General features: G+C 40.1%; 2 protein-coding genes and 1 pseudogene across 2 annotated transcripts; 2 read left to right on the top strand and 1 right to left on the bottom strand.

Moving 5' to 3' along the window:
• The first annotated feature begins 185 nt into the window (after window positions 1-185).
• On the top strand, window positions 186-12,458 carry LOC149019459 (importin subunit alpha-4-like). The gene is made up of 10 exons (XM_089153462.1): window positions 186-583; window positions 4,113-4,209; window positions 4,302-4,393; window positions 4,531-4,662; window positions 4,779-4,964; window positions 5,162-5,325; window positions 5,516-5,594; window positions 8,774-8,902; window positions 10,413-10,540; window positions 11,754-12,458. Exons 1-10 carry the CDS (start codon window positions 368-370, stop codon window positions 12,133-12,135), a joined length of 1,605 nt encoding a protein of 534 aa, XP_089009588.1. The 5' UTR covers window positions 186-367; the 3' UTR covers window positions 12,136-12,458.
• LOC149019458 (pentatricopeptide repeat-containing protein At2g21090 pseudogene) lies at window positions 12,432-14,245 on the bottom strand (annotated as a pseudogene).
• LOC149019457 (Pentatricopeptide repeat (PPR) superfamily protein) lies at window positions 13,711-26,668 on the top strand. Its single transcript, XM_089153460.1, has 4 exons — window positions 13,711-16,588; window positions 18,569-18,616; window positions 25,941-26,031; window positions 26,308-26,668. The coding sequence occupies exon 1, from the start codon at window positions 14,378-14,380 to the stop codon at window positions 16,367-16,369; it is 1,992 nt and encodes a 663-aa protein (XP_089009586.1). The 5' UTR covers window positions 13,711-14,377; the 3' UTR covers window positions 16,370-16,588; window positions 18,569-18,616; window positions 25,941-26,031; window positions 26,308-26,668.
• The last annotated feature ends 394 nt before the right edge of the window (window positions 26,669-27,062 follow it).

The raw sequence follows: 27,062 nt of genomic DNA, 5'->3' as shown, positions 1-27,062 counted from the left end.
AGATTTCCTTATAAATTAAGTAATAAATAGGTTGACATCGGTTTAACCGGAAACAGAAGTGACCAAACCGGAACAAACCGACGACTTTGACCAACACTTTCAGTGTAACCGTAACAGAAGGGTAGTTAAGTAATTTCATGGCCCAACCAGAGAAGAATGAGGATGGGCGGGGAGGAGAGGTGGATTTTATATTCCGACTTACATTTCATTCATCAATCATTGCTTCTCTCTGCTTTGGCTCCAAAAATACTCATCGACACGCTTTCCTCTGTTTGCTTCTCTTCTCTTGTCTTCTCACTCCAGGGTTTCTACTTTCTAGCAAGGGCAGAGAGAACGAGGAGCTGAAAGAGGTCGAGATTCGGGAACAATGTCTCTTCGGCCAAATTCTCGTACAGAGGTTCGCAAGAAATCTTACAAGACTGGCGTCGATGCAGACGAAGCTCGGCGAAGAAGAGAAGACAATCTCGTCGAGATCAGAAAGAACAAACGAGAAGATAATCTCCTCAAGAAACGCCGTGAAGGGCAACTTCTATCTCAACAACCTATCGAACCTTCTCAATCCGCTCAAGGGATCGAGAAAAGGGTACCATTTTAATTTCAGAGTTCTCTTAGTTTACCCATTTTCAATTGATGTTTTTTCCTGGCCTTTCCTTTTTTCACATTGCTTTATTATTCCGTCTTTCTTTGTCTTAGATTTGTATCTCGATGCCACTCCTTTTCTTTTTAACTTTTTACGTTTTTCCCCTAAGAACTGTGGGATAGGGTTTTATTGACGATATTCCACAGTTAGGAAACGAACATTTACGCGCTAGTAATACGAAATCCGCAGTTTTGCTGCTTAAGCATTTGCATCAATGAACCATCTTGTTAGGCTACTTTTCTGTTGATGAGTAAATAGGAAATATTGGCAGGATAAGTCACATCTTTGGATATGACTGTAAAATGGTCAAAAAGTTTTGAAGCGGAGACAAGATTTTGTTCATTTTTTATTGTTGTTGGGCATTTATTGACGTGCTTATAGTGTCTGGTCATTAAAGATACTTCTTTGGGTAGATTTTCACACGGATAAAAAAGGCAAAGAGCTGATACTATTTAAATTTTATTGTTTATCAAAATGAGTCTCCGTAGTTGATATAAAAAAAGGGCCCTTTTCTTAGAGATTTCAAAATACATTTGTGTATCTTTGCATGACTGTGCTTTTGTCTTGAAGCTCTTTCGACTGAGGGCAAAAATTTCTGGCATGAACGTAGTACTTATTTCAATGTTTTTACAAGATCAAGAAGTTGGGAAACTGCCAACTATGTGCTACTGTTTGTGTTAGTATGCACGTAATTGGTTTAAGTCATGACTTAGTTACTTATTTGAAAGAGTTGATGTAGTGTGATTGGGATTTCTGCATGCGATGGTCACTGGATATGTCTCAGCCTGTGTTTTTTATGTTGTGAAAATCATGGGGTTTGGTCTTCTAAAAAGAATGGAGCGAATATGATTTGTAGCAGTATATCCCACCTTATTTACATACTCCTCCTTGTGATAACTTTTTGCAATTTCATGGGGTGAACCCTATGTGTGTCTGAGTTATAGCATTTTGTGGGTGTAAATACTGCTGTAATTATTATTTTAAAATCTTCAAATTACCAGCGTTGTGTCTAGGCAGCTAATGCAAATATGCTTCTTCACAAAAGCGCTTCTAACATATGATTTTTTTTCTTCTTCTATTTGAGGTGGAAAATATAAAAATATGGGCCCAGTTGTCAAGGGTCTGAGGTGTGACTGAGTTTATTTTAATCAATTGATATGCTTAAACTAATTAGTTTGAATATTGAAAAGTATGGACTCTTCCAGTGAAGTATAGTTTAGTGATGGTTTTATTTGGATGCTGATCCAGCTTCAATTGTCATGTTTGGTTTATTATTATTTTTCTTATCTTCAAAAGTGATTGCTTAGATCAGACATGGAAAATCAGAGAGTGTACTTAAATGCCATTACTTTGTAGTGATAGTGATACTTGATTAAAGCTCGAAGGAAAATTCTATGGGATCATCATACGACTAGCAATGATGTATGGTGTAGGGTATTAAGCTATTAAGAAGTATCATAAACTCAATGTAGCAGCAATGTGGATGTTAAGATGGATGAGTGACAAAACTAGGAAGAATAAAATAAGGAATGATCATATTAGAGCTGGCTTGGGAGTTGTTCTGATTAATGATTAGCTATGAGAAAGTTGGTTGAGGTGGCACAACCACATTCAATGGCGGCCTTTAAATGACCTTATGCATAGAAAGAATTTAATCTAGATTCAAGGAATTGGAAGAACTAGAGGCAGACCTATGATAGCCTAGGAGAAGTGGTGAGAAAGGTTACGTATGGCTTAGGGCTTGTATCTAGTATAGCCTCTAATAGAGCTGGTTAAGGCAAGGATCCCCCCGTAACCACCACATTTTGTTGGGAAAAGGTTTGTTTTGTTGTTAATATTGATATTTGATTAGTTAATAAAACTACAAGAGTTTAAATACTAAGATTCGTGCATCAGCAGTTTATACTTCCCCTGAAAGCCTGTGAACACCATTCATATAGCATGAATCCCTGACAATATCCAAATGGAAGTAAATTATGCTCAGTTTGAGCTTGGTCCACTCTGAATACTTACAATAGGTTCATATTTTTCAGTTGAGAGGCTGCAGGCTTTTATCTTTGGGTTCCAATAAAATTTTGCCTTCAAGAAAACATTAAACAATATTTAGTAATAAGCTGATCCACTTTACTAATGTAAGCTGTAATTGGGTTGGCTACATGAATCTTGTTTGACCATTGAACTCTATTTGAATCTATGGCAAGTTAGCAACTGTTAGTTTGCAATTAGTCACTTCTTCAGGATGCCCTGGCATTCTGCATAATGAAATAGTGAATTCCCAGCTTTTGTATCAACCGTTTTCCTACACCCTTTTTTTGTGCTGGCTACTAATTGCTGCATCTTTCTTCTTGACTGCACTTGAATCAGCAGTTCAGAAGCATTGGTTTTCTTGATTCTTTTCATGAAGAATGATGTATCAATCAATGTTGTATTAAAAAGAATGAATGTCACTAAGTTGAAGATGCTGAGATTAATCAAATTACAAGCTTGAGAAGTGAGATTATTATTGGGTACACCTAAAGGAATTGGTAACAAATAGGTGACAATGTGATGATGTTGATTGAGATAGTTTTGCCTTGGAAATTGAATACCTATGGATGCATTGGCGAGTAATAAGAGGGAAATTGAATTTGTTACAAGAATAAGAGGATGGCTTGAAATGATTTGATTGAAGTGGTGAAAGAAGGCATTCTATATGGCCATAAATAAGAGGCTCATCCTGCTGCTAACAATTGCTCGAGTTTTTTGATGACCTGAATTTTCGTTGAAGTCCTCAAAATATATCTGAAATTCTGCTGAGGTTCACAATTTCTGTTCATATGATAAGGTTTTAACCCACAGTTGCCCAAAGTTCGTAGATATTAAGAAACTAGGTAGAGCTGTCTAGCCTCTTGTAGAAAGTGATATAACTTGCCAATTTTTTACTGATATCATATCTGGTTATTTGAGAGAGCCAAGTTCATATTCTAGGGCTGAACGAGGAAACGATGGTGGGAAAAGACTAGACTGTGGCTGAGATATTTAATCTTTAAATTTTTTTTTTTTAATTTGGAATTTGGAATAGGGTGAGGGGGGGGGGGAGTTGGGAGGACTGTTAAACTGGATTGAACTCGAGGGGTTACAGGAGGAACTTTGGTGTAGAAGATAAAGCAAAGAGAATGAGCAAAGGAAGGTGTGACTCAGAGAGGGATTACAACCTAAAAAAACTGAAGTAAATTCATGGCCCTTCATGACTTCGGCTGCTGGTTCATTACTAAAAATAATTAATTTAGCTCATATAACATCATTTTCATTGTTCTCTCCCATTTGCATCATTTTGTCGTGCTGATTGCAATATGAATCTAACTTGTTTGCTTCATATATAAATAAGAGCTGGATCTATGCTTACAGACAATGTTCCAAACTCCTGTTTCTCTGTTACTGCAGTTTTCTGTAATCATCTAATGCAGCCTTTTTTCTTTATATTCTCTAATAGTTGGAAAGTCTTCCTGTGATGGTACAAGGAGTATGGTCTGATAATCCTGTTTCACAGTTGGAAGCAACCACTCAATTCCGAAAGCTTCTATCAATTGGTAGGTGCATGTTTTCTTGCATTGAAATCTGTAGATTTTCATGTTCTCTGTTTATGTTGTTGAGTTTGTTTACATAATTGATTACTTTGCAGAACGCAGTCCTCCCATTGAGGAGGTAATCAATGCAGGTGTTGTCTCTCGGTTTGTGGAATTTCTTGAAAGGCATGATTTGCCTCAACTGCAAGTATGGACTATGTGTAGTTTGTCACTTTGTTTTCTCTTCATTTTTTTGTTTACATAATTTATATTTCCTTATTTTATTGTATGAGTAGCTAAAAACTTGTAATCCATTGTTAAGTGTTCTTGATGCTTTTCATCTAGTTTGAGGCAGCATGGGCATTGACCAATATTGCGTCTGGGACATCGGAGCATACTCGAGTTGTAATTGAGCAGGGTGCTGTCCCTAAGTTTGTGCAGCTTCTTAGCTCTTCAAGTGATGATGTCCGAGAACAGGTTGATTTTGGTTGCTTTGTACTACTCTTTTTGTTAATTGAGGTGCTTATACAGACCACTTTGCTGTGACTGTGGAGGACTTTTTCATACTCTTCCTTTCTGTTTTTATTGAACAGGCTGTATGGGCCTTAGGTAATGTAGCTGGTGATTCTCCAAGTTGTAGGGATCTTGTTCTGAGTCACGGTGCTCTCATGCCATTACTAGCTCAGCTAAATGAACATTCTAAACTATCCATGCTCAGAAATGCAACTTGGACTTTATCAAACTTCTGCCGTGGCAAACCACCAGCCCCATTTGAGCAGGTGAGACATCTATAAACTTCTGTTAGGTCACTGGGATTGCTGCTGTATAGTAGGTAACAAAGTGGTCATGTTTCTATGGTCCATAGAGAGTTGAACGGTAGCATTGTTCATTAAGATGGTCCAATGTAGTTGGTATATGGCTTGGTTGTGTCTCAGATCTGCAAGTGTTAATTGATTTTTTTGTTGGACTATATCAGGTGAAGCCTGCATTGCCAGCACTTCAGCACCTTATCCACTCAACTGATGATGAAGTTTTAACAGATGCATGTTGGGCTCTCTCATATCTTTCTGATGGCACAAATGACAAAATTCAGGCTGTGATTGAAGCCGATGTCTGTCGACGCCTAGTGGAGCTTCTCCTGTATGTTTCTACCTATGCATTTTCTTTATTGAAGATGAGTTTCGGTTATCAGTCTCTCCCTCTTCCCGCTATTTTGACTACATGTGTGATGATTGCTGCTCATGTCTTTTATTTGGCTGCATTTTGTTTGGTTTTAGACATGGGAAGCATTCCATGACTAATCTGACCAATATCTATTTTTTTCTTCCAGTCATCCATCACCAACAGTTCTTATTCCTGCTCTTCGCACAATTGGAAACATTGTCACTGGAGACGATGCTCAGACACAGGTACATACAATTTCTGTGAGTATTTCTATTAGAATATGGATGTTGTTTTTATCTTCTGAGTAAGTGTGAAAAAAGATCAAACCTTTTTGATGAAAGCGAGGAACCAGTGCAATCACCACATTGACAATTATGGCCTTTTCTTCTTGTATCTTTATCTGTCCCATATGGGGAGGGAAAAAGATTGATTAGGTGGAGATGGTGTGAGTCGGTTACAGTGAATTTAAACGAATATAATTTTAAACGAATATATCTTCCTCAGCTGACCTTGTAATCTTTGTCTGGAATTGCTGGGTGAGGTTGCAAGATGGGTGCTGCTGGAGGTATAGGAAGAAGAAGAGGAGAATGGGATATAAGGACAGGCATTTCTAATTTAAAAGTTAATGACACTTCGGTATTTGGTTTAGTTTATGTTACTGCAAAATTGACAAAAAACATTTCCCCCACAATCCTTGTCCATAGTGACCCAAGAGTCTACTCCCCCCCCCCCCCCCCCTCAAAAAAAAAAAATTTCTTTTTAACAGAAAAGAAGTTTAAAATATGATATTGAACGCACAAAAAATGAAAAATTGTCAGATGAGAATGGAAAATGATACCGTAAAGAGCCTACATAACAATATCTTGATGTCTATAGAAATGCTGCTGATATAATTAGCAGATCAACTACTTGGTTTTGGAATTTCTACTGAAACAGCCTGAAGGGACAAATGAATTGAGTTGCAGGACTGTTTGTGCCCCACAATGAGGTTACACATTCTGGCTGCTTTTCTCTCTATCTCTCCTTTTTTTGGGTGAAATAAACTTTACTATAAGAGAAAAAGGAAATATACAAGGGATGGAAGGGGGGGGGGGGTGTGACCAGCCTTCAAGAGGGAGGGAGACTGCAGGGTGGATCTCATACCCCAGGTAACAACAGTGAGCCTGTTCCTTGGGGTGTTAGCAACAGGGGGATGGGGAATAGACTGAAGTCTAGAAGAGACATCAAAGCAGACGGTATTGAGTTTCTCCTTGTGGTGTTCTTAGTTTGGGGTATGATTGATGGTTGCATTGAATTTCTCTTTTAATTGGTTGCAGTCGAAAGAGTCAATGCCTCTTTTGTGAAGGGTCGGGTATCATCGTTAGCCAAAAATAAGACCTCTTTGCACTGTTTATGAGTAAGTTTGGTTGAACCTATAAATGAAATGCTTTAGTCTCTATTGGTAAGACTAAAGGAGATTAACTACCATCTTGAATTGTTGAGGGGTGCTTTAAGCTTTATGGCATTATGGTGAGTGCAACTGAAGAATGCCGACCATGCATTTTTTTTTCTTTTGGGGGGAGGGGGTAAAGCAGGTATAAAAATTGAGTTGTTAGGATTGATAACCAAGTGACTCCCCAAGGTATTAATTCTTATTATGCAATCATCATTCGGTAGGGCGGGTGGTGGTATTATAGAAATTGTAGCCTTTAGAAACAGGGCTAGATTAATGAAGGGAGAGGAGCTTTTGGTGGTTTTATGATTGATGTATCTGCTGAAACTAAAAAGGTAAATTCTCTAACGTGGTTGTAAGAGCAGCATGCCTATATTCAGCAGCAAGTAGAATAATAAAGAATGTATTTGCAAAGGGTTTTTATTGATTTTCTATACCTAAATTGACTCATTGGGATGATGTTCAGATGGATGATTGACATGGTGCATCGATCTAAGGTGCATAAAAAGGAAACTACCTGGATAATTCTATGATTGGCAAATAATGACTGTGCTCTAAGCATCTACACGATGGCCATCACTTATTTATAATATTTTTCTCAATATTAGCTTGTGAATTTGTGATGTTATTTTGCTTTTATATGTACATATTGTGCTTCCTGAATTTCTTGAATGCTAAATGGATTATTAAGTTTTGTACCTTTTTCATCTTTTCTCCCCCCCCCCCCCCCAAAAACCCTCTTCCCCCTCCAAAAGAAAAAAAAAGAAAAAAGAAATGAAAAGAAAAGAAAAGAGTGAAGAACTCTTTTTGAAACAATGGTTCTATAAATTTTAAAAAGAACATATAATTGTTTTCATTAATTTTAGGTATCTTGATTGTCATTTGATCCAGTTTCAACTGCTATTCAGAGGACTTAGGAAGAAATTGGTAGACTACTTGGCTTTATGTATTTGGATCTTCTAGTATTCGGAGTGCTCCAAATTTTACCTGAGCATCCAAACGAGGATCAGTCCGAGCAAAAATGTATAAACAAGGTTCTGGGAACATACTAAATGTGTCCATATAAGAAAAAGAGATCTCCCCAAAAATACTTAAAAGATTGGACAAGACAATATAGGAAAGAACTAGTGGAGGATGTTGTTGATAAAATCTATGGGGTTTCATAGGATTTTATGGTTTTACTGATGAATACTGATTTCCATTTGAATCTTAACATTCATCTCTATAAAAGGGTGAACCCGGTGTTGAAGGCTTCTGCACAAGCCGAGTCCGTGGTAGCAATTTTCCTATGCAGTTTTAACATTCATCTCCAGAATGGTCTATTAATTTTCTATTTATTTTAAAGATGCCTATCATTAAAAGTCAAAGGTAGGTCTCTTGCTCTTTCTTTTTTTTTTTTTTGGGGGGGGGGGGGGGAGAGTTGTATTACTTACTTTGCTTTTGACGTTTTCATATTATTTCCTACTCCAAGTTGGGCTGGTAATGTTTTGATTGACCTGCCCAACTGATTCTGTTCGACACACTCTTAACCAGGTGATGAGAAGAATCTGCAACGCAGATTGCAACTTGCCCAGCAGCTCCATGACAGGAAGAGTCCTTCAGAGGCCAACCTTTGATCATATGTATAGAAAGCCTGGAATGTTTTCTGTTAAGCCAATAAAAATTAAAAAGCCTGGAACTCTTTTTTTGTTGTTGTTGTTGTTAAGCCAAGAAAATTTCCTCTTACAACCGAGCAGTATTCCTGCAATATTGGTTTCAATATTGTTGTGAATACATTTGTCATTTGCTTCTGAGTTATAGTTTCTATAACCAACATTATATACACCTCTTCTTCCTTGCTTTCTGTGAACGATTTGTGGTTGGGGTATGTGTGGGGTGTTTTCTTCCTAGAAGAATTGCTTTCATATATATGATATATCAGGAAAAGTTATTGTCTTATGTAATTATCTACTCTCCAATTTGGAAATGTTAACCAATGAGTTACGTTTTCAGTTTGTAATTGACAACCAAGTGCTCCCTTGCCTTTTTCAACTTCTCACTCAAAATCACAAAAAAAGCATCAAGAAAGAAGCATGTTGGACAATCTCGAACATCACTGCCGGGAATAGAGGTCAGATACAGGTAAAGTTCTGGCTACGTGTTCTGCTATTTTGTTTTCTTTATGTTTTGTAGTAATCAGAGATGCCTTTTGTATTTCTGGTCTTTAGCCAATCATTGGCATCTTCCAGGTAGTAAAAATATTGCAATAACGATTCCCTAGACTCCTATTGCATAAGTAGTTCATGTGATGAAAGACTGTAAATGATAATAGCTGGCTACTATTGGAGCTTCTCTGTACAGGCAATGAGTATCCTGCTAACCCGATTCTCTCGAGTCAACTTCTTAGGTTGAGCTTACTTGGACGTATTGTCTCATTTTTATGTTTTAGGGCACTATTTTACATTTTAAACTGTTGATGGCCAAGATTGACACCTGATCAAGAGGAAGAGGTGGTAGTTGACGATTTTCAAGCTACTTATCGTCATCATCATCAAGCCTTGTCCCAACTATTTGATCTCGGATCTGAGTTAATTCGACTGAAACTGAACCTTTGCCACAGTTATCAGGCCCTAGTATGGTTTGGATCAGCAATTATTGGTTGTCCTTTGTATTTGTGATCTCATGTCAAAGTTTAAAACACAATCCAACAGCTCGGGAGTCTTTCAGAGTGTAATTTTGCAGCTGCTACAAACAACCACCAAAAATGAATCTGTTTGTTTAACATTTTTGGTTCACATGAAAGGAAAATGAGGATCCATGTTACAAACCCCATTTAGTTGGGATAAGGCTTGTTCTTGTTGTATGAAAGGAAAACAAGCTAGCTTGTAAACCACAGTAACTCTGATAAAATATGTTGGGTTTTGTCTAACTACTTAAACTAAAAAAGGAACCAGAAAATTTTGTATTTCATAGCTCAACTGGAAGTTGCATGTAAACTTGCAGCTACATGATAATGGTGGGAGGATTTAAGTAGCCCCATTGAGAGTCTTCTGGCCCATTTGAGCCATGTGGGAAGGTGTCCCCTCAATCCCCCTTTCTTTTTCTCCCCCTTTAGGATCCTATGTCTAGCATATGGTCAACCGTGTTTTGGTCTTATACCCTTGTTTTTTCAATGTTCAAACAAAAATTGCACCAGAACTGCCAGTTATTGAATTTACTCCAGAGGTCCTTGTGGCAAAGTAACATTTGGGTGGACTTTCAGACTGGTAGATGATCCATGAAATTTTAAAATTGACGAAGCTGCCATTTATGATGTATCGGATATTTTTCCCAAGTAAATATGATGGAAAATAACGTCTAAATTTTTATGAGAGACTAGAGTGTCTCTTGAGTATGGTTTGAAATTGTTGATCAAGCTTTAAATTATCTATTGTAAGGACTATTTGGAGATATCAACTTTCTGTACACTGTTCACAAGTAACTGTTATGAGCTCAGACCAACTATACAGAGAAATGTTACTGCTTGGCTTGACCTAAGTTTTGGTTGCATCAGTTGGGTTTCAGTTTAGCCAAATGAAGTTGTGCTCAAGTTCGCACTGACTATGTTGGCAGCAAGATGCAATTTGATTCTCTTCTACTTTCTGTGCAACAGGCTGTTATTGATGCCAACATTATACTCCCTCTAGTACAGCTTCTTCAACATGCAGAATTTGACATCAAGAAAGAAGCTGCATGGGCTATTTCAAATGCTACCTCTGGGGGATCACATGAGCAGATCCAGTATGTTTATCCTATTTCACTACTTTCTTTCTGGACTTCATTCTGAACAACCATGTGCTAAAGCCTAAAGCTGAACGTAGGATTCTTTCTCTTCATGGTTATGGAATAGAAAACTACTGGCCGGTAGGAAACCATAATTTATTTATTTTCATCTTGCCGTATTCTTAAGTTGATTCTTGAGGTCTTGCCTGATGGATTGTATTTTTGACATCCATTGAATGTACGTGGTGCATTTGGGAAGAGGAACTACATTCAATAAATGCAGTGTGGTTTTCATAATCAGATAGCATACTTACTGATCATCATCACCATGAAGTCTATTAGGGTCATGTTGATTCTTGTTGATTATTCCCCCCCCCCCCCCCCCCCCCAAACTTCTTCAGGGGTTGTGTGAGAGAATGCGACAGATATGGTGGTTGTGTGATCTTTCAACTGAGTTGTTCTTTGGCAGGGAATGGTTCATTTTGGCTTAATCTGAAAGTTGTTTGGCCAGGGCACCAAATGCAAGCCCTTTCTTTCCTGGATGAATGAACTATCATTACCAAAAGCTCCAATAGCGGGGAGAGAAAGTTTAGTATGCAAACCCATTGATTGGTAGATAGTGTTAACCGGTGGTTGACGCGAAAGTTTTAATATGCTTCAGGTTTGGCCTAATTGAATGTTGTTTGATCACACACACCACATGCAATTCCATCGATTGCGTGCGACTAGATTCTTTACCTCATGATTTTGTGACATGTGAACATTATTATCCTACCATTTACTAGCATCAAACCTCCAGCAGAACCCAAGCAGTTGGGTTCAAGGATTTGTTTTAGTCAAGAGTAGTTCTTTCACCATAGAATTCTATTATTTACTCCATAATTTAGTGACATAGGTACATTCTTATCCTACTATTTACTAGCTGCAAACCTCCAGCAGACCCAAAGCAGTTTGGTTCAAGGATTTATTTTAGTCAAGAACTGTTTGTTCACCATACATTTCTTTTATTTTCTTGATTCTCTCTTTAGCTATATAAGTTATAAGACGAGACTGTCATAACTATTGGCATTCAGGAACTTCATACTGCAAAAGTTGCTGGGTTATTGCTGACAATTATGGGAACAATATTACTGTGCAGTAACTACTGTGGTTAATGCATCTCTCCTTATTTGCTTAAGCTCTGGTATTTGCTCAAACCCTATAGTACTTAACAATAACATTGTTGCTGCAGATATTTGGTGAGCCAGGGCTGCATTAAGCCACTTTGTGATCTTCTCATCTGCCCAGATCCTAGGATTGTGACAGTTTGCCTTGAGGGACTTGAAAACATTTTAAAGGTGGGTGAAGCTGACAAAGAGATGGGGAAGAATGATGGAGTCAATATCTATGCACAAATAATTGATGAATGTGAGGGGTTAGATAAAATTGAGAATCTCCAAAACCATGATAACAATGAGATCTATGAGAAGGCTATGAAGATCTTAGAGAGATACTGGGCTGATGACGAAGAGGAAGAACAGAATATTCAAGATGTTGGAGAGGCTACTCAACAATCCTTTGGGTTTGGAAACAACCATCCAAATATTCCATCTGGTGGTTTCAATTTTGGTTGAAGCAAGTTAGATGTAGGGTTTAAATGTCTATTTTTGAGATGTCAAGTCTGTTGCAGATAAATTACTGCATGAATCAGGTTTTTGGTCTGGCTTCGCATAGATTCCCAATGGATGCTTGCTAAGTTCTTACGTGTTTGTAACTTGTGGTTTTCATTTTGATTCATGTGTTAATTTTGGGTACTTGGATAAACAAAATCAAGGATTATACAATCTCTAAAGAGTAAAGACAAAGGACGTCTGCAAAATTTGCAACAGGTTATAGGTTGACAGTAGACAAGAAGACCCTTGGACCACTCTTGAGCATCCTGCATCCCAGGCTTCCCAGTAGAATCTTTTATGGGGATATTTATAATGGTTATTCTCTGTAGTGAGAAGTGTGCAAGATAGCAAGGGTTGGGGGAATTCTTCTGAGCCTGTGAAGGCTGCGGCCAAACGTTCTGAAGCAGGCAAAGGCAAAGAGTGCTTGGAGGTTCTCTCATGTCAAATGTTATTCAAGCCAACTGCTTGCATTCTGCTTCTTGACATGCATCTCTTTCATCATCTTCCTCAACCCAGCTACATTTTCCCATACTTCCCTCTCACCATGAATCTTGGATAACATTGAATAAATTGCAGGGTGATCCTTTTCCAGCTTCAACATTCTTTCTGCAGCAAATACACCGAGTTCCAAACATGAATGTAGGCCACAGGCCCCAAGCAGTGCACCCCACACGGTCATGTCAGGCTGCATGGGCATGTCTTTGATAATCTTCTCTGCTTTATCTAGCTGTCCTGCTCTTCCAAACAGGTCCACCATGCAAGCGTAATGCTCCAAACCTGCTTTGATACCATATTTCGTGTCCATAGATGCGAAGTGTCTCTCACCTTCTTCAACCAACCCTCCGTGACTACATGCGGTTAAAACATTAACGAATGTAACGTAATCTGGCTCCACACCATTGTTCAGCATCTTCTCAAATTCCTCCAGTGATCTCATTCCAAGTCCATGTCTAGCATAACCACCTATGATGGAATTCCATGAGATCGTGTTCTTCTCCACCATGGACTCGAAAGCATAGGCTGCAGCCCTGATATCCCCACATTTTGCGTACATGTCAACCAGTGAGCTTGACAAGATCACATCCATCAGGAAGCCCAACTTGAAGATGCTCAAGTGCACTTGCTTCCCCAAAAGCAGAGCTGAGCAACCCGCACAAGCACTGATGACACTAGATAACGTGAAATGGTTGGGTCGAACACCTGATCTCCACATTGAAAGGAATACTTCTAAAGCCTCTACAAAGCGGCCATTCTGCTCGTACCCGCTAATCATCACTGTCCAGGAAACGACATTCCTTTCATTCATTCTATCGAACATGAAGCGAGCTTCTTCAAGCATTTTATTGCTAATGTATCCTTTAACCAAAGTTGTCCACGAAACCACGTTCCTCTCAGGCATCAAGTTGAAAGCTTTACAAGCTGCGGCTACAAACCCCAAACCCATGTAACCAGATAACAGCGCGTTACATGAGGTCACATTCTTCACATAGATATCCTCGTAGGCTCGACGTAAGGAGATGTGACACCCCAAACTCGCGTAACCACCCACCAAAGCCGATCCAACGTACGCGCTTGAGTTGAAAGCTAAACAAACCACACGTGCGTGAATCTGCTCGATCAGAAATTTAGAATCAGTGTTTGAAATTGTGCTAATTAATGTTGAGAAAGTGAATTCGTTGGGTTTCTCGCCAATCTTTCCCATCTCCAAAAAATACCGCACTGCATTTTCTGGATCATGCGTCCGTTGGAACCCTAGTAACATGGTATTCCATGAAACGGTATCTCTATGCGGCATTTGGTCGAACAACTCCTTAGCATATCGTAATTGATCGTGCTTAACATACCCTGCGATTATAGAATTCCACGAAACGATGTCGCGGTACTCTGGATACCGATCGAACAACTTTCGAGCATCATCTAAAAGACCGGTGCGCACATACTTGTTAATAATTTGATTCAGGTAAACCGCTGAATGGATCAAAACGTTGCGAGCACCCATAACTCTTTAAGTCATAAACAGACATGCAGAAGCTCGAATGAAGGCGCAACACTTACATGTACTTCCTTCAACATCTCTGCTGCAAGGAGAGAGAGAAGTGTTACTAATGATAGTTCAAAGGTTCGACTTCAACATTGAAAGGTAAACGAAATTACTTCAGCTACTTCGGGTTGATAAATCAACTTGAAGCACCAGACTCTTATCATGAATTTGAAAAAGGGTTGCTCGTTAGTCTTGAAAACCCAGAAGCCTATGTTACCTTTTATCCTCAATTCTAGCCAAATTCTTCATCGTAAAAAAGAAGCTATTCCAGATGCGATTGATTCTCTTCTCAAAGAATCTGATGTTTTGAAGAGGTTGAAACAAGAAAGAGATATCACAGTTGCCTTAGAATACTTCAAGTCCATAACGAACTCTAAAGTTTTCAAACACTCTCAGCTTACGTATCAAGCCATGATAAAGAAGCTTGGAGAAGAGAAGTTGATGGATTGCGTTCAGTACCTCCTACAGCAAATGAAATTAGACGGAATCAGTTGTTCCGAAGAAATATTCATAAAGGTAATCGATTCCTACAGCCAAGCTGGGGCAGCTGAACAAGCTTTGAAAACTTTTTATCGGATTCAAGATTTCGGCTGCAAACCAACTGTTAAGATCTACAATCATCTCTTGGATGCCCTGCTTAATGAAAACAGGTTTCAGACTATCAACCCTATCTACAATAACATGAAGAAAGACGGGATAGAACCAAATGTCTTCACTTATAACATTCTTCTCAAGGCCTTGTGCAAGAATAATCGTGTTGACACAGCTCACAAGTTGCTTGTCGAAATGTCAAACAAGGGCTGCCCTCCTGATGCTGTGAGCTGCACCACCATTATATCTACGCTTTGTAGGCTTGGTAAAGTGAACCAAGCAAGGGAACTTGCCGCTGGATTCCCCCCAGCTGTGCCCGTTTATAATGCTCTCATCAGTGGGTTATGCCGGGAGGACAAAGTACACGATGCCTTACTCTTGGTAAATGAAATGTTGAATAGAGGAATTCACCCTAATGTCATCACATACACTACTATCATAAATGGTCTGTGTGATATTGGAACTGTCGAATTGTCTCTTGGTGTGTTTGCACAAATGTTTCTCAGAGGATTTCATCCAAATCTTCATACTTTTGTTTCCTTGCTGAAGGGGTTTTTCATTAGAGGAGAAATATATGAGGCTTTCCAAGTTTGGAACTGGATTATTAGAGAGGGATGTCAGCCCAATATTGTGGCATATAACACACTAATTCACGGTCTTTGCTCAAATGAGAATCCCAGTAGGGGTCTGTCTGTTTTCTATCTAATGGAGGAAAATGGCTGCCCCCCAGATGCAAGAACCTATGCTATTCTTATTGACTGCTTCTCAAAACGTGGAGACTTGGAGGCCGCAACAGAAACCTGGAACAAGATGATAAATAGTGGTTGCCTCCCAAATGTTGTGGTGTACACCTGCATGGTGGATGTTCTTTGTAGGCATTCCATGTTTAACCAAGCACAGAGCCTTATTGAGAATATGTCACTCGAGAATTGCCAACCAAATACAGTAACCTTTAATGTATTTATCAAAGGACTGTGTGGGAATGGAAGAATTGAATGGGCAATGAAGGTTTTTGATGAAATGGAAAGACAAGGGTGTTTTCCCAATACTGCGACCTACAATGAGCTTCTAGATTGTCTCTACAGAGGAGGAAATGTCAGAAAGGCCTTTATGGTTGTTCAAGAGATGTCTGAAAGGGATATTGAGATGAACCTAACGACTTATAACACTATTATAAATGGACTTTGTCGTATTGGTCTAGTGGAGGAGGTGCTGCAGGTATTGGGGAAGATGGTGGTTAAGGGAATTAACCCTAATTCAGTCACATTTAACATCATGATCCATGGTTACTGCAAAAGAGGTCAGGTTGAGACTGCTGTTAAACTTATGGATGGAATGATTGCAGAAGGTTGTAGTCCAAACTTGGTTACATACACTAGTGTGATACAAGGTAGTTGTGAATGGTTTGGTTTGGAACAAGCGATGGTTTTTCTTAATAGGATGATGAGTGAAGGCCTTTGCCCCAGTGTTATCACATGGAATGTTTTGGTGAACTGCTATTTCAGCAAGACCGGGTCCTTGAGGTCAGTCCACCTGCTAGAAGATGTCTTGGGTACTGGCTAGGGCACACCAAGTTTGTGGATTGACAACTGTTTATGAGGAAACACTGGTCATGCTTGCCTCTCTCATTTGGGGGCCAGATATTTCTGGAGGATGTTTAGATAACAGAGGCACAACTAGATTTCATGGTTTGTTTGCTGAATGCTATATTTGTTACTTGCCTGGTGTGCAATACAGAGGGGGCTGTAGTGACTGGTGAGAATTTTTTGACTACAGATATAGGTAATGGTTTTTCCCTTCCATCCTATATGTGTACAAATTATGAAATTTAGGTGATTATTTCATCTGTTTTGGAGAAATTGATGAGAAGGGTTTCATTGATAATTAATTTTTCATTCATCTAGATTGACAATCTTCATGGTCTTTTGACTCTCCATTTGAATATTCATTGCATAATTGTGGCTTCCAGAGGGCCATGAAAATTGGATACAGCTTATTCTTCATGTCAATGTTCATGTGAACAGTATCACATCTCTTTATTTGGTATATTGGAATGCTTCATAAAAGATTTGTGGGGGCCCAAAATCAGATTGCATGAATATTTTATTTTGGGAGATTTAGGACTTTAGTTTAGTTTCTATTTTAGTTATTTATGAATGTGGCTGAAATATATAGCCTTGTAATTTCTTACTTTAATTAGTTTCTATTTCTCTTAGATTCTATTGTCTTTTTTTTTTTTTTTGGTAATTCATAAAATTCTATTGTCACTAGTTACTATGATATTAGTTTCTAGTTTTAGTCTACTAAATTTATATTTCTTGTAAAGCTTTAGCCAAGCTATATATGCCCTTACATTGCAATAAAGCGGAGATTCCTAGAATGGGGAAAAAAAAATGAATTGAAGCTTCAAATTTGGGCGTTTGCAGCCTCCCTTTCTCTCCCTCTCTCCTCTTCTCTTCTTCTTATGAGTGTTCTTCTCCTTCTTCAAGACTGATACTTCAGAGATCTCCCCTTCTTCCCTCTATCTTCTTTATCATTATTTCTTCTCTATCTTGTTCCCCTTTCATTCTCGATTCTTGTTGCTCTTATGTTAATTTGTTCTCTCTGTATCGTTTGACTCAGTATTAGTCGTTGTGTTAATGAGATGAGAAATCTGTTTGTTAGGATCGTGACTTTGGATTAAACAAATAATACACAATAATCTCAAGGCTACAACTTTTTGGATTTTGATGGACGATGTCCATTGATGTTTTCTTCTTATATAATTACAATAGTGTTGAACAGAGAGTTAGTTGAATGCTGTCAAACATGACATGAAGGGTGGTTTAATATGTCCTATTGTGGTATGGAGGGCGTCATCATTACCATCACATTTCAATCTAGATCGGGGCCTTTGTTTGTTGAGTCAGAGGTGGTGGGCAGATGTGATTTTGTTTTCTAAGGACAATGCCTTCTTGATGTTAACTGTGCAGCTATTCACTGTTGCTGGTCTTTTTGAAAAAACTGATTATAACATGTATTAGATCTAAAATAAGAACCAATGAAATATTCATTACTTTTTGAGCTCTCGCCTCCTTGGTGCACACATCTAATTTTTATGGTTTCATTGAGTTTATAAAACCTTAAGGTTTATATCCCTAAGTTTTGTTTAATTTTTACTAAATGTCATGTATCTTAGAGCAACTTTACTCTGTTATATTTGGTTGAGTACTGAGGTTAAGTGAAATTTTAAGAGGCTGTAGACATTGTTAACCCAGCTGATACCTCCAACGTTTATAGGAATTTCTTTGTTGGTAATGAAACGACATGTATATGTAATCTGTAGATTTATACGCTCAGTTTTACTTTGCTTTTATATAATTGAATGAAACCTAATTATCTTTTTTTCTGAGAAGGAGAGAAAAAGTCATGTGCATCTCTGTGCATTTGAAACTTGAGTACAGGTGCAGTTAGCATTCCACAATGAATTTGTGCTCCATTTGATTTTATGTCATAATGTGGTCAAGTGTAACCTATTATTTACTAATTAGAACTTGAACCAGTTACATTGTGATACATTGGTGTAATTTTCACCTTAGACAAGCAACTTGCTGTATTGAAATTTCCTACTGAATCTGGAATACTACCTTATCCATTCATTGTTAATTGGGATTGCCCATTTTATCATGGTTTATCTGATTATCTCACAAGGTCAAATTCTGCATTGAATTCCTTTTCTGCTGTTCCTGAATATCTTGACTTGTATATTTTCGTTCTTTACAGGCAGTTCAGACACCTTTTAGGTACTATCTTCAAGATATGCTGGCTCTTGTAAGTGCTTCTTTAAATTGAAATTTAATTTATGCCTTCACACTCCACCCCACCCCCCCGGTTTGAGGTGTGAGCTGCATTATCTGTTGCCATTGATTTTTCATGGTGTAAAAGTTGATTATTGAGGCAAAATTTGTTAGTTGATACTTCGCTTCTGTTTTTGGCATTTAAGACAGATACATCATATGTGATCCACATTTATTGGTAGTCATTTAATGGAGAGATGCTATCTCCTGCAGTCGCTCTTGAGGACCCAGTAATGGAGAGTAAAGCAGTTTAGGAGAAAACATCTTTCAGCAGTTGTTTAGGTTTATGGTAGTGCTGACATATATAGTCTTATCGGTCCCAATTGACCTAATTGGACAATCTTAACTGCATCTCCTGGAGATTCAATCCTAGACTAGAAGTACTTCTGTATTAAGATCACCTTCTTAATAAATGATGCAGAAAGGTTTAGTGACATTGATCTACAAGAAGTCTTAACCTGCAGAGTCGTGGGACATTTACAATTGTTTTTAGCTCCTTTTGGTTGGGGGTTGGGGGGTTGGGGTGGGGAGGAGTGGTGGATTAACTGCTGATTCTATTCTTGTTATCTAGTGTCTATGTTTAGATCCATGTAATTGGGCCTAAGATACATACCATGTCATAGAATCCTTAAAAAACATGATATGTATATGTATATTGAATCATCCAAATGTTACTTGGCAAAACTTGGGTTTATCCAAATTAATCCAAAGAGTCCCCTACCTATTCATTGGTCAGAGGAATGTGTCATCCCTTGGGCACCTCAAATCAATGGGATGTCAAATGTGTTCCATCTATAAGCCCTTATCTAACATAAATCCTTCCAATTACTTTTTTGTTCCAATGTGGGAAGACTTAGGGGCGGGTCTTGGTGCAACGCTCGGTGGACCACAGTTGTAGCCTTGTGGTCAAGGCATCATAACAACCTCTCAGCAAAATTGTTGGTGCAAGACTGCGTAGCAAAATTGGCACCCCTGGCTTGTGCAGATGCCTTCGGCACTGGGTTCACCCTTGTTGGAAGACCTTATCATGGTGATGCTTTCACTTCTGAAACAGTGTACTCATAAGTGCTTTGCATCAAATTTTAGCACATGGTCTCATACTTAACATACATTTCGATGGTCTGACAGAGATTGACATGATCATTTTGTGTTTATTTGTTCCATGGCCATGGTCTTCTAGGTTATCAACATTTGCTTTTGGGTTCCTACAGCAAAAGTTTTGCTGGAAGATGTTATATTATCATTTAAATTGATATTCTTATGCAGAAGTTTACTGCAATGAATCTTCAGTGGTATTGCTGATTTCATAAGTATTACTGTAAATATTTCTGCCATGATGTAAAGAAGCTTCCAGTTGTACTTCTGAACCTCCCATCTACAACCACTGCAAAAACTTTAGGGTGATGCCTTGCTTTTGAGCACATCAGTTTGGGACCTTTCAATGTTCAGGTCCTTTTTTTTTGGATGGATAAATAATAATATTAATGAAAGAGGAACAAACAAAGACGGTCTTTAGAAGGAAGACTGGAAAGAAAGGTTAAGGCCCCAGGATACAACAATAAGCCTGTTCCTTGGGGTATCATCAATCAGGGGATGGGGAGAAGCTACAAGTCTAGAAGAAACATAAAGATAGATGGCATTCCAAATCGTATCTTTTGAGCGTGATTTGGAAGTCCATCTCCGAAGATTACGCTTCCACCATAGATGATGGACAAAGGCATATAACACGAGCTTACCAACCCGATCACAAATACAAGAACCTATAAAGTTTCTCAGAATCCAAGACCACTCACTAACAAAACCAAATGATCGCCTCGAATTGGGCCAAATATAGGATAGGGCTTTTTCCCAGATAGATCTGGAAAAAAGGCAAGAAAAGAAAAGGTGATCAAGGTCCTCCGAATCATTCCAACAAAGGATGCAGTTTGGGTTAATAGGGATATGGCGGCCAAAAAGGAAGGATTGGAGGGGGGGGGAGGGCATGGTTAAGGGCTCTCCAAAGGGTAGGGAGTGCCGGGGAATGTGGCTTTTAAACCAAACTAGGGGAGGCTAGGGGTTTTTGGGTTAAGGGCATGGAGAAGGTTCCAGGCTGAAGAGGTGGAAAAGGTTTTGGTAGGGGATGGAAGCCAAATTGTAGTGTCACGGGGAGAGCTAGAAATAGTGGGAAGGAAATCCCATTTGTGTGAGAATAGGGAGGGGAGCGGGGGTCCGAGAGCCATCAGAAATGAAGACAGACAAGGGGGTGGCATTGGGGACACGGGTATCATAGACTATGCATGGGCCAAAAAGGGAAAAGAGAAGGCCCATCAGATGCCACGGGTCTAGCCAAAAGGAGGTAGAGGAGCCAGTGGAGATTGAAGTAGATATAACGGAGATAGTATGGGGATACAGTAAGAGAATTTTCCTCCAGATCCAAGAAGGGTTGGAGGGCATGGAGACCGTCCAGAAGGAATCTAAATGGAGAAGGAAGGAGTATACCCAATTAACCCGGATGGAGTCTTGCTTTGAAGCATTTTTCCAGATAAGCTTGAGAAGACAAGCCAAATTAATATCAGAGATCTAACAAATGTCGAGGCCACCTTAGAGATTGGCGACAGATGGTCGACCAACTGACAGGTTGGATGAAGCGGGATGTTTCACACCCTTCCCAAAGGAAGACAGAGAACATGGACTCCATAGTATGGACGATGGATTTCAGGATGGAAAATATTCCACACCAATAGAGATAGGAGGATTGAAGGACTGAGCGGATGAGCACCACTCGACCGACAAAGGAGAGAAGCTTGCCTTTCCAAAGTTGAAGTTTCTTACGAATGTGGTCAAGCATAGGGAGGCAGTGATGGCAAGTGAGCCTACCAGGAATGAGGGGAAGACCGAGGTAGGTAACGGGAAAGGAGCTAGGCTTAAACCCCGAGTTGAAGAAGAGAGGCTTGCATTTGATCAGAGACCCTAGAGAGGAAGATAGTGGATTTATCAAGGTTGACTCGGAGGCCAGAGAGAGATTCAAATAGGGAGAGGGTCGAGAGGATGGAAGAAATGGACATGTGATCAGCTTTGGAGAAAATCATAAGATCATTAGTAAGCTTTAGAGATTTACACTTGGGGATGAGAGAAATGAGGAGTTGGTCCATGTTGGATTGAAGGATACAAGAGAGAGCCTTCAAAGCCAAGGAGAAGAGGTAGGGGGAGAGGGGGCAACCTTGGCGAATACCAACATGAGAAGAGAAGAATCCAATCGGGGATCCATTAGTGATAATGAAGAATCGGGGGTGGAGATACAGATCTCAATCCAATGGATGAAGGGAGGAGGGAAACCCATAGGGAAAAAGGCATTACTGATAAAGTCCTAGCGAATGGAATCAAAGGCTTTATGGAGGTCTACCTTAAGAAGGGCGGCCTGAGAGTGAGAGGATCTATCAAAACCACGAACAATTTCCGCACAGAGGAGGATGTTGTCCGCTATACTACGGCTTGAGATGAAAGCGGATTGGTTCGAGCTCACAAGGGATGGCATGGCCTTTTTTTTCCTTATTCTCTAGGACTTTAAAGATGAATTTGTAAAGGAGATTGCAAAGAGAGGGGACAAAAATCAGAGAGAGAGGAGGCTCCTTACTTCTTGGGAATGAGACAAATAAAAGTTTGATTGATGGAGGAAAGCTGGGAAGGGTTAAAAAAGAAGCTGCGAATGGCATGAACAAGATCGTGCTCAAGAAAATCCCAAAAGGCTAGGAAGAAACCTATACGAAAGCCATTCGGACCAGGGGCATGATTGGCCTTATGGGAACGGGTGGCTAAGAGGATCTTTTCATGGGAAGGGATAGCACAAATAGAGGGAAAAGAAGAGGGATTAATGAAATTATTGATTAGGTTGGGGGGGGGGGGAGGAGTATAGGGTGGAAGGAAAGGAGGGGAGAGAAGATTGGAGAAGAAGGAGGTGACCTCAGCCTTGATACTTGGGGGGGGGGGTCAGAGATCCAAGTACCATTACTAGTAAGAAGGGAGGGAATGGAGTTGAAATTATTATGGGCTTTAAGGGATCTATGAAAATAGGTAGAGTTGGAATCTCCGAGCTTAAGCCATTTGATTCTAGCTTTCTAGCGGAGAAAGCTTTCTTCAAGAGAGAGATGGGAGGAGAGATCAGAGGAGAGGGTTTTTTCCTGATTAGCAAGAGATGGGTTGGAAGGGTCACTTTAGAGGAGAAATTGGGTTCTCTGGAGGTCCGAGTGATAGGAGGAGACCCTAGAGGAGATGTTGCCAAAAGATGAGGAGTTCTAGGATTTGAGGGCTTCCTTGCCATTGTGAAGCTTACGAGCAAAAGCAACGAGAGGAAGAGAGTGAGAGTGGACAGGCTTTGACCAAACATCTTTAACAGTGGGGATGAAAGAAGGGTTTGAAGACTACATATTGAAGAGTTTGAAAGGCTTAGGGCCAAAGGAGATTGAGAGGAAGAGATGGATGAGACAGGGAAAGTGATTAGAGAGACCTGAGTTAGGGAAGAAAGCATGGGATGCAGGAAAGGAAGAGAGCCAGAAGGTATTTGAGAGGAATCGATCAAGCTTAGAAGCAATTCTATCGGATTCAAAACGATGATTATGCCAAGTGAGGGAGTGCCCAGACCAATGGAGATCTGAGAGACCAGAGTCCTTAATACAAGAGTTGAAATCATCAATCGCAATTGGGTTCAAATGGGAGCCTTCCACTCGCTCATGAGAGTAATGGATAATATTAAAATCACCACGTAGACCCCATGGGAGATCAGAGATAGAGGTGGAGATAGAACAAATGTCCTTCCAAAGGCCGATACGATCAAGGCGCAATTGAAACCATAATGATGGTGAGAAGAAAGGGGGGGAGTTGGGAATGAGGATACTAAGATGCATGAGTTGAGGGGTGGACTTCAGAAGAGAAATTTGGAATCCAGAGGAGTTCCAGAGAATCCAAATCTGACCATTAATAGAGACAAAGGAATTAGAGAGAAAGGACCAAGAGGGGGAGATAGATTGGGCAATCCGATGGGCATTATCCATATGGACATGGGTTTTAATGAGAGCACAGAGAGAAACTTTGGTGCTCTTAATGGTATTTTTCACTTCAGCGAGTCCCTTGACATTCCAAATTAAAAAGTCAGACATTAAGACCAAAATGGGAAGGGGGGGGGGCATGTATATTGCTACTTGGGGAAGGGCAAGAGGGGTTGGAGAGGGGAGTCTCACATAGGGGGGATTTTAGGGGAGATATGGGGTTTCAAAGAGATCAGGGTCAATGGTTGAATTGGAAGAAGGGGAGGTAGGTTTTGGGTTAGCTAGATAGTGTTGTGTTGTGGAGTGGGAAGAGGGTGAGGTTCAGGAGAGAGAGGGAGAGGGAGGGACGGTTCATGTTGGGTAACCGGGGAGAGGAGGTGGGGAGTTGGGCGGAAGTTTGGGTTAAAGGGTAAGGTGGTTGGCTAGCAAAGGTGGGTATTTTGGAGTGGATTTGGGCTAAGGGCTGGGCTTCCAACGATGGGTGGTAGGTTTAGAGGGTTTAGTGGGCTGGCAAAGAGGGTTGGGCAAAGGCCCGAGGTTAAAAGAGGATATGGGACCATGAGTGGTGGGCTTGGGGTAGGGGCTGGGCTTTGGGCCCAAGATGGAGGGTGGGTTAATGGGATTATTGGGCTTAAGGTGGGTATTGGGGTGGGCCTTCATCGTGGAGGGAGAAAAAGGTAAAGTAATGGATAAAGGTGGTGGGTGGGATAGAGATATAATATCCATTTGAGGGTTTCGAGAGAAGCAGGGTGTTTCGATTGAGGTGCAGCGCAAAACAAGGCTTTCGACAGAGGTTCGCGTGAAATGGGGTGGAGGAAGCAGAGGTAGGTGATGGCGATTGGAAGTTTGTTTCAAGAGCATCAAGGGATAGAGGAACTTTACCTGTTACAATGGGTTTTGGCGGTGATCAAGCAGAGTGCCACTGGCCGCCGATGTTATTGGGAGCAGACGGAGAATTGACAGGACATGGCATGACAGGTTCAGTCTCTAGTGTAGCTTCAGTGTTTGCAGTGATCAGACAGTTATAGGCAATATGGTTCTTCTCGTCAAGTGAGACCCAAGTCGCTAGCGGCAAGAATTGTGATTTGCTTTTTCTCCTCCGGTAAGTATTAGCAACCGGCGGAGCTTTTGTCGCCGGAGAAGTGGAAGATGATCTTGCAGCAGTAGTAGCAGGAGCAGAGACAATTATTCTTTCCAGGACATCGATCATACGAAGAGGAGAGGGGTCTTCAAATTTGTTAGCAAAGGACAATCGGACATCAGAGGAGCGTCAGCAAGGTGCATGCGGTCTTCAGGAAGAGGCGGCAGGGGGCCATTATAAGGGCGAACAGGAGCTTGGTGGTTGCAGGAACCCCTATCATGGCCAAACGACAGACAAACATCACAGCGAAGGGGAACCCAGTCATAAACAATCAGTTGTTCGTACTTCAAATAGTTATCGTCAGCAATACTGAAGAGGGTATCAACAGAGAAATCCATCCACAGTCGAGCTTAAGAGAGCTTTTCCATCGAAAGAGTTCTAGCATCAGCGTGCAGTGGTTTGCCAATTGCATAGCCAATATGACTGAGGAAATCACTGTTCCAAAATTCGAGAGGAAGGCCATGAAGATTGATCCACAGGGGAATGGTGTTGAAGTTGACCCTGCGGAGAGGTGAGGAGGGAGACCAAGGTTTGGTAAAGATTTGGGTCGTACCAACAAACCAAGGCGAAACTTTTAAGGCATGAACTTGAAAGTCCAGAGAGGAGAAGTTGAAGACAAAGAAACCCGAATCCAGCAGGTATGTTTCCATGAGACTTGAAGCTTTCCATTGTTTAGCTAGGGAAATTTAAAGTATGCTGGGGGGGGGGGGGGGACAGGGCCAAAGAATTGGTCGATGATGGCGGATTTCCATCGGTGAATTCCGGAGGCAGTGGAAGAGGGGCAGTGAGCTAATGGGGATGAATTGATGATTTTTGGTGGAACAAAGGAGAGGGTTAAACTTTCAGGAGGGGTTTGATGGTTCGAGAAGAGGGAGTTCCAGGATTTTTGAGGAGGTGGGTCATTAGTGGGTGGAAGAGGAGAAGGGGAGATCAGAGGTGAGGGAGGGTTTAACGGCGACGGAGATGACATAGGTCATTGGAGGTCCGGTAGAAAAAATGTTATGATGAGGTTTAACAAAAAAGAGCAGAATGTTATACTTATTTTTTTGACCAGTCATAAATCATAATTTCTTCCTCTTTTGTTATTTCTTTAAAATTCATGTATTCATCAAGATATTTTAATTTTCTATTTTCAGGTAATGTTTCCATCTACACTTCTTGGGACTGGAGAAAACTGGACATTGATGAAGACTATCAGTGTAACTGAGTGCCTAAACTATGAAGCAGGTATATGATGTTCAGGTCCTTGACCTTGGAAAAACTTTCTTTCTTTCTCCTTCTTCTTTTTCTTTCCCCCCCCCCCCCCTTCTTCTAGGGTGAATCACCTTTAAAAAAATGTTTGTTAAGCCTGAAGCAAGTAACACTTTTCAGAAACAGCTAACACTTTTCAAAATTTTGGAGAGCTTTAGAAAAATCAGGATTTTTTCTTCACTGCCATAACTCAAAAACAACTACTGACAAATTACAGTTGAGATGAAATATGTTCTATTTCCACCTTTGCAGGTGACGAGAGAAAGAGAAGAATGTGAGGCATTGGGAGCATTATCTCTGCATCACCACACCATCCTGTAATTTTATGTATGTTGCTGCTGTTGATCCAAAAGTACAAGAAAGCAAGGATAATATTTCTGATATGAGCTTCAGTGGAGGACTCTGCAAGTTAAAGTAATTGGAAATCTGTTCGTCTTAATGTATCTCTGAAGAGAACTGATGAATTCTGTTTCATTCCTTTGTTATTTGTCAGACGTTTGTTAGCATACCTTGGTAGGTTTTCAACTACTAATAATACACATCAGGCATTTGTTACCTTGGCTGTTCATGAATTGAGCACTTCTATTGGTTTGGGGGCAGATACACTGATATTTGCAAACTAAAAGTTCTCGGGTTGTTGAAATACTTTTTTCTTTTGAGAGCCCTCTAGTGGGTATTACCTGCTGTCAAGTAGTTAATGCTTTCTCATCTCTCAATTTGGATATACTTTTATCAGGTACTATTTACAAATAAACTAGGCCTCACGTGCAAATGCACACATACCATATATATATACACACCAAAGTAACTCAAGGAAATCCTATCTATGCACTTATTTCACAAGGCTGATAGCTAAGAATTTTAAGACGTTTCTAGACACTACAAAAGAAGAGAAGGATGGGATGAACATACACTCACTATCTGGTTGACTCTCTCTCATCTGTAATACCAGCCAGTAGCAAAGACTTCAAACTTGGAGTGAACTGAAATGACTAGAGAAGCTACAC

This window comes from Hakea prostrata, chromosome 4 (genome assembly GCF_041222555.1).
Source record: "Hakea prostrata isolate BN-2017 chromosome 4, UWA_Hpros_2, whole genome shotgun sequence".
Classification (NCBI taxonomy): domain Eukaryota; kingdom Viridiplantae; phylum Streptophyta; class Magnoliopsida; order Proteales; family Proteaceae; genus Hakea; species Hakea prostrata.
The sequence above is the reverse complement of the archived record's forward strand: the minus strand, read 5'-3'. Positions and strand labels throughout refer to the sequence as shown.

Bases quoted from the DNA above. Each gene is read 5' to 3' on its own strand.
- LOC149019459 (XM_089153462.1), top strand. From the start codon at position 368: ATGTCTCTTCGGCCAAATTCTCGTACAGAGGTTCGCAAGAAATCTTAC. The intron at 4,965-5,161 runs GTGAGACATCTA...GGACTATATCAG, and splicing joins CACCAGCCCCATTTGAGCAG to GTGAAGCCTGCATTGCCAGC. The intron at 10,541-11,753 runs GTATGTTTATCC...TTGTTGCTGCAG, and splicing joins GGATCACATGAGCAGATCCA to ATATTTGGTGAGCCAGGGCT.
- LOC149019457 (XM_089153460.1), top strand. From the start codon at position 14,378: ATGAATTTGAAAAAGGGTTGCTCGTTAGTCTTGAAAACCCAGAAGCCT.